This window comes from Barbus barbus, assembly GCF_936440315.1.
Source record: "Barbus barbus genome assembly, chromosome: 5".
Taxonomy (NCBI): domain Eukaryota; kingdom Metazoa; phylum Chordata; class Actinopteri; order Cypriniformes; family Cyprinidae; genus Barbus; species Barbus barbus.
Window position 1 is genome coordinate 15,205,794 of NC_136733.1, and position 14,266 is coordinate 15,220,059.

At 36.3% G+C, this 14,266-nt stretch overlaps 1 protein-coding gene across 1 annotated transcript; it reads right to left on the minus strand.

The window, feature by feature from the left end:
* Positions 1–60: 60 nt before the first annotated feature.
* Positions 61–8,472, minus strand: LOC306869171 (TLC domain-containing protein 5). The gene is made up of 3 exons (XM_079415807.1): positions 8,255–8,472; positions 5,391–5,593; positions 61–1,996 (listed from the first exon to the last, which is right to left on the minus strand). Exons 2-3 carry the CDS (start codon positions 5,584–5,586, stop codon positions 1,464–1,466), a joined length of 729 nt encoding a protein of 242 aa, XP_079271933.1. The 5' UTR covers positions 5,587–5,593; positions 8,255–8,472; the 3' UTR covers positions 61–1,463.
* Positions 8,473–14,266: the final 5,794 nt, after the last annotated feature.

Here is a 14,266-nt window from a genome sequence, read left to right on the forward strand (position 1 = left end):
ATGATCCATAATTATAGTAATATGTAAACGATTAAAGAGACAACAACTAACCTTTCATCTGAATCTTTAGTATTTTGTATGTCTTTACAGTATTTTGTTTGTGCAAAAAAGGCTTTATTCATATGGACTCATGCAGCATACTGTCTAAAAGATCTGCATGGTATATCACATTCTTCTTTACTCTCAAAACAACCCTCTTGCATCATCATCATCAAAAAAAAAATTACATTTCAAAATTCCTCTGCTGTTTGGATGCATACATATGGGTTCCCACCTCCTGTTTGGAGTGTTTTCTAACAAAAGCTTTTGCTTTAGGTAAGTCATTGAATAACTTGAGGGTGAGTAAATGATGACAGAATTTTCATTTGTGGGTGAAGTTGCTTAAATCTGTTCTTTTCAATTCTACAACCATAATTCATCAGCTTTAAGGATATACAGGTGATTCATACAGGAAGTGAGTAGTCCTGCAGTGTGACAACAAACCACTTGCATCTGAAAATCCACAAGACCAAGAATTTAGTGGTGAGTTGAAAGCTGAAAAGCAGCAGACATGGTTGAGAAGAGGGTGGTGGAGAAATTGTGTGTTCTCCATTTGTTCGTTTTTTTCCCCCAAGATCTGCAAATTTGGAGCAGCATTGTATTTAGTTTCCGAATATCACTGAAGCTCATTTCTGCCTGTTGAGGAAAGACACGGCCGTCTTTTGCAGCAACAGTCAGTGTCATTGTACATGGACACCTTCTCCACTGACAGGCTCAATAGCATTAGACTGTAATGCCATTGCACTGCTCTGTTTGAGTAAGTCCTGTTTGCGCTTTCATGTTACTGTGTAGTTGTGTTTTTGAGCACTTTGGTTTGGTGTCCGTCACGATTCATGTCATAAATATACAACATTTATGCTTTCCAGTTTTGCAGGCCTTCAAAGTCATGAAAATGTATAAAATATGAATGTCATGGAAATTGCAAAAGTTATGAAAATTAACTATATTTTTTTATATTTCATAGAAAGGTTATGAAATGTAATAAAACCTTAATAAATCTTAAAAAATAAATATGAATTAATTGTTTTTAAAAATGTATTTTTAAATAAATTAATAAATCTTAGTTTGTCATGGGAAGTTATTACAATGAAAGTTTTAATATGTCATGCAAAAGTTCTGAAAATGAATACAACTTTAATATGTTTTGGAAAAGTCATGGAAAATGAAAAATATCTTAATTTGTTTTGTATAAATTTGTGAAAGTTAATAAAATCTTTATATGTACTGGAAATGAATAATATCTTAAGTCTTTGAAAAGTTGTGGAAATTTAATATGACTGAAAATTTGTGGAGTAATAATTGATAGACGTAGCTATATTGGATTTACATTTACACATTGCCTGTAAAATAACAAAATATTTCTAGCTACATACTGTATATCAGCAAAAATGCTATTTTTTCCCAGTCCTAATGCACAGAAAGGCCTATTTCACTTTAACAGCATGTCCGTTAGCTTCATCCAGCTTGTACTGTTCTTTCCATCGCCTGTATTTGACGCGAGTTTTCTTGCTGGCAAAACGTGCAATGTCTATCATGAAGATCCAGGAGAGAGTGTAAATAGCCACCCCACCAACTTTCATTATAAGTGATGGCTTCGGAGAGGCTAATTCACAATAAAGCATTCTACTCCCAACACCAATCCTCACAGAGGCAAACAGAAGAATGAAGAGCAGGTCCACCACATCTCCAGCTAAACTGTCATAGCGGCCCATGCGCTTGAGGAACCAGCGGGCCTGCAGGAGCGGGTTGGTGATCTCGCTGCCGAAGAGGACAGCGCAGGTCTCGATGCCTGACTCGCCCAGACCTAGTGCCAGCACGATCCCGAGGATGCTCATGGTGTGGTGGGCCAGCATCACCGGACCCTCAGTGCGGAAATACACACACCAAGCCATGTCAAAGAGGAAATATCCTAAGCTGAGAACAAGAGCCAGGATCTGGAGAGATGTGTTTTCAGTGCCTGGAACAAAATAATAATTCTTGAAGAATTATTTAATAATTATTTAAATTTAATTTACATATTCTCCTTATAAAGCCCTAACCCTAAACACGAACAATGAATGAATAAGTTGAAGCAGGAATACTTGCATCTGGTGGTATTGCTTATTAGGGATGTGTAAAGAATAGTTATTTGTATTTTGTTTTTATATTTATATTTACTTTTTATATTTATAATTTTGTAAGAAAGTTGATAAGAAATGTTTCAGGAAAATTCCTAAGACACTTTGTAAGATACATTTTCTTATAAAATTTGTAAGAAAATTAATATATTTTGTGAGGAAATTCATTAGAAAAATTGTATTACATTTGTAAGAATTTATATAACAGTTTAGGAATTTTGTTAGAAAATGTATTTTTAAAATGTCCTTTAGGCTGCCCTTTAGGCTTCTGCAAAAGTCATTTCTGTTACTTCTGAAGCTTCTATTGCCCCAGAGCTCATGAATTCAGGTCAAACATCTGCTCCTATCTGCCACCAACACTTCAAAATGAATACAGTTAATGAACTGAACCAAGCACTTCCAGAGGTTCCGTGGTTCCAGAGGTATCCAAGGTAGCCAGCGCAATCGAGCCAATTGCAGCTGAGTGTCAGCTGACTCGGCTGTGTTCTGGAAAGTGAGCCAGCTCTGGCCCAGTAATGGTTGCCAGATTTGGCTAGGCTTTGGATGTGCTGATCTGGCCCGATTTGCACTGAGACACGGCACATTTGGCCACATTTGGCCCGATTACAGACCATAAGGGCTGGTCTGATTTTGGCTAAGATATGGGGATGCATACCCGGACCAGTTTAGGTTAAGTGCTGGGGGTGGGTCTCCGTTTACAATGTGGTAAATAGTATGTAGCCGTGACACTTAAACTTAAACATAATATCTTTTACCTGCCCATGTTATGCTATTTTTATTTTAATTCCTATTAATATTTTTTCCTTTTATCCAACATTCTCTTTTTTTCTTTAACTACATTTGGAAATTAATGATTTAATTTATATAATGAAACAAGCAGTGGTTAAGGGAACTTTAACATTGCTATTTGAGTTTCAAGACATGCGCACTAGCTTTGACATCTAATGACAAAACCTGACGAGCTTTTTGTGCTGCTAATTACCAGAAGACCAGAAGAACTTGCTACGCTGGTGAGTAAACATTTGATAATCTAACATGAAAAATCATTTTAATAAACCGTGCTACACATATAATATAATGTTTATTTATAATGAATCTATAATTGTGAGTTTGTTGACATGCTCCAACCCTAATCAAATGCCCCTGATCCAGCTAATCAAGATCTTCAGGATTACTAGAAACTTCCAAGCAGGTGTGAGTTGTAGCTGGTTGGAGCTAAACTTGCAGAGCTGCGGCCCTCCAGGAATTGAGTTTGACACCACTGGTCTATAGTATTGCGACTGAGCTCTTTTTTTTTTTCTTCAATCAGTGCAAAGAAATGCAAGTACTGGCAGAGCATCAGATGGAGATATTGAAAAGTTTATCAAAAGATGGCTGCTGCTCACTTTGGACAGAGATGGGGGAAGAAAAGAGCGGGCCCGAATGCTAACAAATTATGTTAGATATGTTCCAAATGTTAACATTTACCAGAGTTACCATTGATATTATTAGTCTGAGATTGTCTGAATAACCATACGTGCCATTGTCTAGACAGCAACATAGTCTGGGTAACAATGTCATTTTGTGAAAAAACAAATTATTCAAAGCTCTGGTTTTATGTAAAACCTGGAAGGAGTCGTTAATACACATATTTTAGAAGTTGTAATTCTGTATGAGTAAGTGTAAGTATATATATATATATTTTTTTTTTTTTTTAATTTAGCGAACAAGACTAGTACTGGCTAGGTGTTGGTGGTGTCGGCTCAGTTTCCGTACCCAGACTTGGGCCAGTACTGGCTAAGTGTTTCATTTCTCGCCAGCGTGATTGTGGTCCAATGCTGGCAGTTTTGGCAGCTGCACTGTCCATGCCAAGTCTGGAAACTGCAGCCGGGCTGAGTTATTTCTTCCAGCCTGCCGGATCTTGGCCATTATCGGGCCAAACCGTTTTGGCTACCTGGGATGGAACTCTACCACCTAGTGCTGGGCAAATATATCTGTGCGCCTGAGTAGCGGTTCATGTTTGGGACCATCCTGCTGATTTTGAGATCTCTACGAATTATGGTCTCCGATGCCCATTTATTTTTATGGCAGAAAAGTAAAGTAGAAGCAGACGTACAAGCACAATAGGTATTACGCAGCGCCTGAAAGTAGTCCCCAGCTAGGTAACTGGTTATGACATAGCTGGGGACTACTTTCAGGCTCTGCATAATATCATTGCGCCTGCTGCACTCATGGTATGGCAGCAAAGTTCCTTGATTATTACGCCGGAATGAGAGTGTAGTTCCTAGCCATATCGGCCAAGAAAATCGCAACTTTTCATTTTCCGTCAGTCTTAGTACACGATGTAACTACAGAAGAGTCAAGCTTTAAATAGGAAAAAATATCAAAACTCTTTGGTCATTTTTGAGCGAGATGCTAATGGTCTAATCAGATTCAATGATCTATGCTAAGCTAAGCTAAAAGTGCTACCGCCAGATGCGGAGATCGGCTGAATGGATTCGAAAACGGTAAAACTCAACTGTTTAACTCTTGGGGAGTTGGAAAATGAGCCTATTTCCAAATAAAGTGGAGTGTTCCTTTAAAGTGAGAATGCAGAAAATTTGGAGAAATCAGAAAATCTGGTTGCTGAGTTTTTTGATAAAATGTAAAGTTGCTTATTTTATTGCATTCACATTGTAAATTATTGCATTCACATTAATTGGCATTGTATTGCCAATTAATTAACTCATATCTTTACGATGCTTCGACAAATCAAAATTCTTTCTTTCAAAAATAACTTATTGTCATGAGTGTCTGGGGATGATATTTGGAAAATTTCATCAAAATCGAACAAATGGCATAATTTGTAGGGCCTTAATCAAGGATTCATATGAAAAAAGGTTTAAGCCTTTACTGCTCCAGAATTATGGACCAAAATGTAAATTTACTTATTATAGCACCGCCTAGTGCTAGTTTTTCTCTACTTTTTGGCCATATAGCCAACACTAACTGCACCAAACGGCATTTTTATTCAGTTTGGGCCTCTGAATAAAACTGAGGTGTTTTTTCTTCTTCGAATATGAGCTCCGTATTCCCATATTATACAGTAAAGCCTGATCAAATATGATACGCGACATCCTGAGTGTGCTTTTTTCATTTTTTAATTATTGTTTTGTTTAAAAGATTCAGTAAACTGTTAGATTTAAAAGAAAATGTTTTTTCTTCTATTATTTTATACAGGTTTTGTGTTAAAACCTTCCAAACAGGACAACTTACCTGGGTGTGTGAAAGGCCATGGCCCAGCAATGAAGCCAATGTAGGCAGTCACACAGACGATCAGGATGCCGTGGAGCAGAGTTACCAGCCTGCAGTTCCACTCACAATCTCTCTCACTGTTCAAGTGACATAGCAGCACATACAGAAAGAGCCAGCCAATCAGACTGCAGCTCGTCTCCACAATCATCAAAGGCATCTCTGCACTGAAAGACGAAATAGGTAGCAATATTAATAAGAGATTCACAGTTGTGCAGCAAATATTTGAAATTCATGTCTGCATCAGGGTTATTATAGTTAAAAATAAAACTATAAAAAAAATTGTGATTTGAAATAAGTAAACTTTAACTGAAATAAAATTTTCAAACATATTTAGTAGTAAAACATAGCTAGTCGATATTACTCATTTTCATTTTATGTAACTTAATGTACAAAAATAACTAACACTAAAATCACAATGAACACCGGTCCGTGTAAGTGTTGCGTTCATTCATTTTTAGATTTAAAATTGAAAACAGAAACATGAGAAAACGGCACAATTTTCGTTTTTTTTTTTTTTTAAACCCAGCAAAAACAAGAAATCGCCTTGATTTTCCGTTTTTACATTCAGGGGTAGAAAATGGATAAACATCTTGAATGTACGATTTCCACGTGTGGGCAGAAATGAAACGCCCCTTTCCACTGATTGGTCAAGCAAGGATCAAATGGTGTTGTCACCGTGTGGTCTTCAGTTTTTTGCAACAGAATAAGTGTCTTCCGCTGTTAAAGAGCTTATTGCAACTCCTGCGTTCATCTCCCTCTCATTAAACAACCAGACTAACAAATGGCTTGACACAAACCATACTGCGGCAGCGCCTAGACAGGGCTTACTTCTGTGTAGGCATCGATTCTATATGGAAAATATTAGGTGCTTATTGCAGAAATGTGTAAGTACCTCAGATCTGCAGCAACACTACTTTTTAAGCTATTTCTTTAGTGCACCACATATTTTATTAAGCTGTCCAGTTATCAAAATTTGTGCTGCGTGACATTTACATTATAGTGAAGCACAGACCAGTATCGATTTTAGTGTGAATTTAAAGCTATCTTACCGTTTTGTTTATTATTTCAAGTTTTTTTTTTTCATGGAGAAGTTTATATGATACTGTCATTATCCGAAGGCATGTTATACATGTATATAATACATGCTATTTTATAGAAAAGGGCATTTTTCTAACTTGATAAAATATGTCTGTCACCTTTAATATTAAATTCCTGAATTTAGTCAATATTTGAAAAATATGACATTATCAGTACCAACCAAAGCCATCTTTGAACTGTGGCACAGAAGCTGCATCTTAAGTTGAATTTAGATGTATTTACACAATTAAGGAATGAGATTAATGTTTTAAATAAAAACATTTTGAATAGCCTACAGAAATATGAAATGAGTGACAAAATGAAATATTTGGATACTTGAATTATGAAGGTTACATCTTCAGTAGGTGGCGGCAAGTCATTATGTTGATGACTGAGTCATTGAGTCATCAATTCAACTGATTCGTTCAAAATGCTGATTTGTTCTATCTAGAGCAAAGCAAATGGGTCATTGAACCACTTTCTCAAACGATTCATTCAAAGACTCGGATTTATTCAAGAATGAAACGCCTGTGTTTTAAATGAAATAAAACACACTGTTTTGTATCTAAAATGAAATCAATTTATACTCATTATTAATGAAACTGTACTCTCTAAAATAAAAGTTATGACTGCTGCGTATTAACACTAAAATCAATACTGTTCTGCACTAAACTATAATGTAAATACATTTGGCCCGTGTTGTCCAGTGCGTCACGTAGCTTTGCCACACAGATTTTGATAACTGGAAAGCTAAATAAAATGTGTGGCACACCAAAGAAATAGACTAAAAGGGTAATGTGGCTGCAGATCCGAGGTATATACATATTTCTGCAATAAGCAACTAATGTTTGCCATATATAATCTATGCCTACACAGAAGTAAACCCTGTCCATTTGATAGTCTAGTTGTTTGATGAGAGGCAGATGAACGCAGGAGTTGCAATAAATGCTTTAACAGCAGAGGACTCTTATTCTGTTGCACAGAACCGAAGACAACATGATGATGGCACCATTTAATTTTTGCTTGACCAATCAGTGAAAAGGGGCATGTAACTCCCTCCCACATGTGGAAATCAAACATTCAAGCTGTTTATCCAATTTCTACCCCTGAATGTAAAAAGGAAAAATTAAGGTGAATTCTTGTCTTTTTTAAAAAATGAAAATGGTGTCATTTTCTCATGTTTATTTTTTCAATATTGAATCAAAAAATGAATGAACATGCAGCAAAATTACTAAAACCTTAACTAAAATAAAAATAAATTTAAAATATAAATAAGAACTGTAATAGTAGTAAGTTAAATAAGAGATGAAAAAGAACAATGAATTTAATCTCAGTGAAAGACAAAATAGATAGAAAGTTTAAGAAAATATAAATAATCTGTGTAGCAAATATTTAAAATTTCTCTGCATTAGGGTTAATAATTTTACCAAATTTAAAATAAAAATTCAGTGTACACTGAAATAAAAAAAATAAAAAACATTAACTGAAATAAAATAATTAAAAAAAAACTATTTGCAATGCACAATTCTTAATTTTCATTAAATATGGATACTAATTCAAAAATATTTATAATAACTAGTTTCTAATAGTATGATACTAAAAAGCACATGGTCTGCATACAATCAAGGTATTTTCTTTCAGATAAAAGTTTCCGTACTTTTGAATTTGATATATTGCAATGCTGAATATCATCTCAGTTGAATGACTTAACTGCTCAAAAGCATTTTGCAGAAATCTCATTTACCAACCTCAGATACAACTCATACGTAAAGACCTAAACATCCTGATAAATCCAAGAAGTAGCTCCAGGCTTCTCCTCAACCCATTGCATTCATTGCAGCGTCACATCAGTACATCCAACTGCGAGTGACAACCCCAACAGACAAATCCTGAAAGTGGTGTGACACGGCAGACACAATCACAGTGTAAAACTACAATGCTTCTCATCACTCACTTCCTCTTCTCTACCTGGCCTCAAGCGGCTTGAGCCTCTTATGAGATTAGACTCTTCACTCCCAATATACCCCCGGCTAAATTCCACACTACATTCATGGGCCATTCATCTGCCCATCCTATGACCTAACAGTGGGGTAATTTGTGTTCTCATAAGCATCCAACTTTAATTTTATTCAAGCTGGACGTAAATAGTAAGGAGATAATTGGGAATTGTGCCAAAGAGGGAAGTATTGTGCAACGTCTAAGTGTCAGGTGCTGGAAGAACGTTACTTATAAGACACAGGATTAGTGTGATAGTCACTGTACACGCCAATGAGACATGGACACATTACTGCCAGTAGAAAAAATTGTTTGTGCAGTTTGAAAAATGCATATGTACACTCTTAAAAATAGAGATTTCAGAGTTTTTGCAGCCAAGCCATAGAAAAGCATATTATGATTCCCAAAACAAAAAATTATCAGTTTTTAAAGGAACCATATTTTTTTGTGTAAATGACATTTTGATAACCTAAAGAACCTTTTTTCCACAACATAATGGAAAGGTCGCATTGATGTTAAAGCAACTGCATGTAGTTCTGTGTATTTTTGCATCTTTGGAGCTCCCTACAGTAAAATGAGCGTAATTTACTGTGGTAAACAACAGCTGTTGTAATTAACAGTACATGAACAGAAGTGAGCATATGATGGACACTTTACTATTACACGAGGCAACGTGAGAGGACTTGTGAATGGCAGTGAAGTGACCATTGATGCTGGTGGATCTCATGACAATGACAACATGCTCTGGTCTGGATTATTTATACTACACACGTTCATACTATAGAGAGTACAACCCAAATTCCGGAAATGTTGGGACATTTTTAAATTAGAATAAAATGAAAGCTAAAAGAAATTCAAATCACATGAGCCAATATTTTATTCACAATAGAACATAGATAACATAACAAATGTTTAAACTGAGAAATTTTACAATTTGATGCACAAAATATATTCATTTCAAATTTGATGCCTGCTACAGGTCTCAAAATAGTTGGGACGGGGGCATGTTTACCATGGTGTAGCATCTCCTCTTCTTTTCAAAACAGTTTGAAGATGTCTGGACATCAAGGTTATGAGTTTCTGGAGTTTTGGTGTTGGAATTTGGTCCCATTCTTGTGTGATATAAGTTTCCAGCTGCTGAAGAGATCGTGGTCATCTTTGACATATTTTTCGTTTAATAATGCACTAAATGTTCTCTATAGGTGAAAGATCTGGACTGCAGGGCTTACTACGAAGCCATGCTGTTGTAATAGCTGCAGTATGGGGTTTGCATTGTCCTGCTGAAATACACAAGGCCTTCCCTGAAATAAACGTAGTCTGGAGGGGAGCATATGTTGCTCTAAAACCTTTATATACCTTTCAGCATTCATAGCGCCTTCCAAAACATGCAAGCTGCCCATGCCATATGCACTTATGCACCCCCATACCATCAGAGATGCCGGAGGACATGCCGTCTGTGATTTCCAACAAGAATGTTGTAAGGTCCACACATTTGGTCCAAAGAAGGTTTCCGATGGTGGATGAAGGTTTCCTGCGTGTTCGGTCTTTCCAGTGTGCAAAGTTCTTCAATTTAAATTAAACTGTAATCTGACTCCATTTTATCATTTAATCTGACTCCATTTTATTATGACCTCGTATTTAACTTGAAATACAAATTGATTGCTTGTCTATTTCTAATTTGTATTCTTCTGATATTTGATTATTCTAGTTAACTCTTGACTTTATATTTACTCGTTCATTCGGTTGCTCATGTCTTTAACAAGGATGCAACGTAATCTACTAGAGTCAATAATTACAGAGTAAAACAGAATAAGGTCAAATGTATCAATTTATTCTCAGTCAGGTAAATACTGTATGTATTATCTCTATTCCACAGCAATTCAAAGAGATCAAATCATATCAATACAAAACATCGAATTCTCAAAGATAAATCTACGAGTAAAGAATGCATACCTGACTTTCTAGAAATACATAGTGTGAGAATTGAGACACCACACTACGGGCTTCTGGTTACAGAATCGCCCTGATCCTTTTGCCACATTTCTTTAAGTACTCCAGACCAGAATAAACATCCCCCAAACTGGAGACAGGAACTAACAATTGTAATTTGCAATTTAATCAAGTCGAGTTAGCACCTTTTGGGACAGAAGGTAATTTGCATGAAAACCACTAGGTGCTGATCCGCCCTCTACAGTATGCAAAATATCTCTGAACTCTCAGGATCCGTATTACCTTTTAGTTTACTTCTTATAAGGATGAGACCATTGTACCAGTCGCCCTGAGACAATTCAAATGATACCAAACATGACTGTAAATATCACTTGCATTAATGCAAACATTACATTCTACTGTTGACCATTCTGAGTGAGTTGAGTGAAAGGAAGGGTGGGTGAGGGGAAGAGGGGATGAAAAGGAACTGATGCATATTTCAGAGAGGCGTTTTCCCGCATTTTCTCTCAGTGGGATGTGGAGACAGATGTCTGTATGTTAATGCACTGTGTGTGTGTTGTCCATCTCAGAAGTTCAAAGTGTCTGAGGTTCTGTAATTCTTACAATGTCAAATTTGGACTTGTCTGACCATATAACAGTTTTCCACTTTGAAACAGTCCATTTTGAAACAGTGCACAGCGCTTCTGGTCCATGTTCACATATGGCTTCCTTTTTGCATGACAGAGCTTTAGTTGGCATCTGCAGATGGCACCGCAGATTGTGTTTACCGACAGTGGTTTCTGGCAGTATTCCTGGGCCCATTTAGTAAGGTCAATGACAGAATCATGCCGATGAGTGATGCAGTGTCTTCTGAGGGCCCGAAGACCATGGGCATTCAACAAAGGTCTTCGGCCTTGTCGCACAGAGATTTCTCCAGTTTCTCTGAATCTTTTGATGATGTTATGCACTGTAGATGATGAAATTTGCAAAGCCTTTGCAATTTGACGTTGAGAAACGTTGTTTTTAAAGTATTCCACAATCTTTCTACACACTCTTTCACAGATTGGAGAGCATCTGCCCATCTTTACTTCTGAGAGACTCTGCCTTTCTAAGACATCCCTTTTATAGCTAATCATGTTACAGACCTGATGTCAATTAACTTAATTAGTTGCTAGATGTTCTCCCAGATGAAAATTTTCAAAGTTTCTTGCTTTTTCAGCCCTTTGTTGCCCCGTGTCAACTTTTTTGATACATGTAGCAGGCATCAAATTTGAAATGAGCTCATTTAGTGGATAAAAGTGTCAAATTTCCCATTTTAAACATTTTTTTTCTCTCTATGTTCTATTGTGAATAAAATATTGGCTCATGTGATTTGAAAGTCTTTTTGTTTTCATTTTATTCAATTATTCAATTTTATTCCCATCATTTCCGGAATTCGGATTGTACTGTTTTGATAGTTGCTAGGGTGATACTTATTCCAAAAAAAGTACCTACTCGGAGAGTATGCAAATTCCGATGCAGATTTGTTGCTGCCGTAAGGCAATCCACCATTTTCACACATGTTCAAACTGCCAGAGCAGACGTTTGGGGGAGACTGTAGGAAAGAAACAAAGGCACATTCATCTTAGCATCTAGTAGAATCTAGTAGAAGTCAATGTACCATCAGAAGAACTATTTAAATTGGCTTGAGAAAGCCAACTTACTGATCTACTGTTTAAGCTTCTTCTTTTTTTCGTCGTCTTCTTCTGAGTCAATATTTAAACACTAACTCCTCCTACAGCTTTAAAGGTACAACCACCAAACTTGGGTCAGACGTCTGACTTGGTGTGCCATATCTTTTCTAACATGCTAACAACATGTTAATCATACAAGAAACATGTTAACAACATGCTAATCATGTTAGAAACATGCTAACAATATGCTAATCATGCTAGAAACATCAAACCAACATGCTATCAACACATCATGCTAAAACATGCTAGCAATATGCTAATCATGCTAGTAACATGCTAATAATGTTAGAAACACGCTAACAACATGGTAACATGTTAATCATGCTAAAACATGCTAACAACATGTTAAATCATGTAAATTAATCTATCTAAACTTTCAAACGTCAAGCTTTACAACTGCTTCAAACGTTCAGTCTAGGTTTTCTCAAGTCAACCTCAAAGTTTGTTCTCAAACTTTACTCATCTAATACTTTAAGGTAATAAACAAATAAACTTTATTTTCAGAGTCTGTCTTATTTTTAATTTTATTTTTTAAAGCAAGCATGTTTTTTGGTACCCCATTGACCGACTTAAAGACCACAATCAGAACACATGTTCCCAGCATCCTCCCTTTAAAGTCTACCCTTGATCTGAGCCTTAGCATTAACCCACATCCATCTTAGCTATAATCTGGGACAGAGCAAGGTCATTACCGCCCAACAGAGACCTGGAAGAAATAACCTGTAATTCTCAAACTTTTTATACATATATTTTGGTTGTATAATGTAAATATAAACATATAGATGCTGTCATTTGTCAAGTTCATTCAAGAAGATCCAATGAGTCATCTCAGTAACAGATATCATGGAAACCTTCACCAGCCTGGATCAGCAGATACTGTCTCAGTGCTGCCGGATGCTTCTCCTCAGCAGACAGAGTCTCTGTAAAAACACTCTTCTGGATTCAGATCTGCCAGAGGAAACATAACTGGACACCTGGAGGAAAGACCTAAACTGGAAATCATGTAACAAAGGGGAAGCTTTCCAAAAAGTTGAGACAAATACTGAATGTAACATATCTTTATTTTTTGGCCAAAAATGATGTAAAAATGCAAGCATCAAACGCATACCACAAGTACTTAATTTACAAGCATAAGTGAAATCAAACATAAAACACTGCGTAACTGTGTTTGCGAACAATCTACAATGAGAACAATAATTTGCGCTATTACAACATAATTTGCTCACAAGGACAAGCAGGGAAAAGGTGCCAGTGTAGTATGCAGTGGTTCAACAGTGTTCTGACAGTCTCAAATGGCTCACACTAATATTTAGACAATGGAAGTTTATTAAACTACAAAAAAAGGTGCCTGTGTTTCTGTTATACTTCAATAAATGCAAAGGCTGTGAACATGATTTGTAGAGGAAAAGCTGAACACAAGAATGGACAAAAATCAGCTTGCTTTTTTAGATTTTTCGATGAATTTAAACATAACACAACTTGAGGCTAAAAGAATGCATGATCACAGCTATAATCAAATATGAATTGTCCAAGTGTGGTTTGGTGTGGTAACAATAGTCCTCAAGTTATTCAGCATCCTCAAGCACTGATGTAGATAACACGCGTGTCATGTCTTTAATGAACAAAAGTAAAAGCCAAAGCCACATTCAACATGAAACAAGGAAACTGCACTCTAGAACAAATCACATGAATGACAGGTCTCAAAAGTGAGTTTTTCAAAATCTAAAAAATTAACAAAAGAGCCATATGACTTTAAATGTACTGCTTCTCTTTATAAAAAGTATTATTATTCATGGCATTTATGAAAACAACAAAACTTTCCCTTCACCAAATACAAAGACATGCGCAAAACAAACGGGACAACACAAAGGTTTCAGTGTAATTAATATTGATGTGAAATGAAGACACATTTCCGCAGGCACTGCAGTTGAGGCAGAAACAGAGGGAGCTGCAATTCCCCTCAGCAGTCAAAACACAAAGAGCTACAATTTCCTTCCCTACGACTATTTACAAACAATACATGAGCTCTGCAGTAGTTTGAGTTGGACCGTACACACACTATTAAGTGTACTCACTATTACTGACTGAATCGCGGGGTCATGT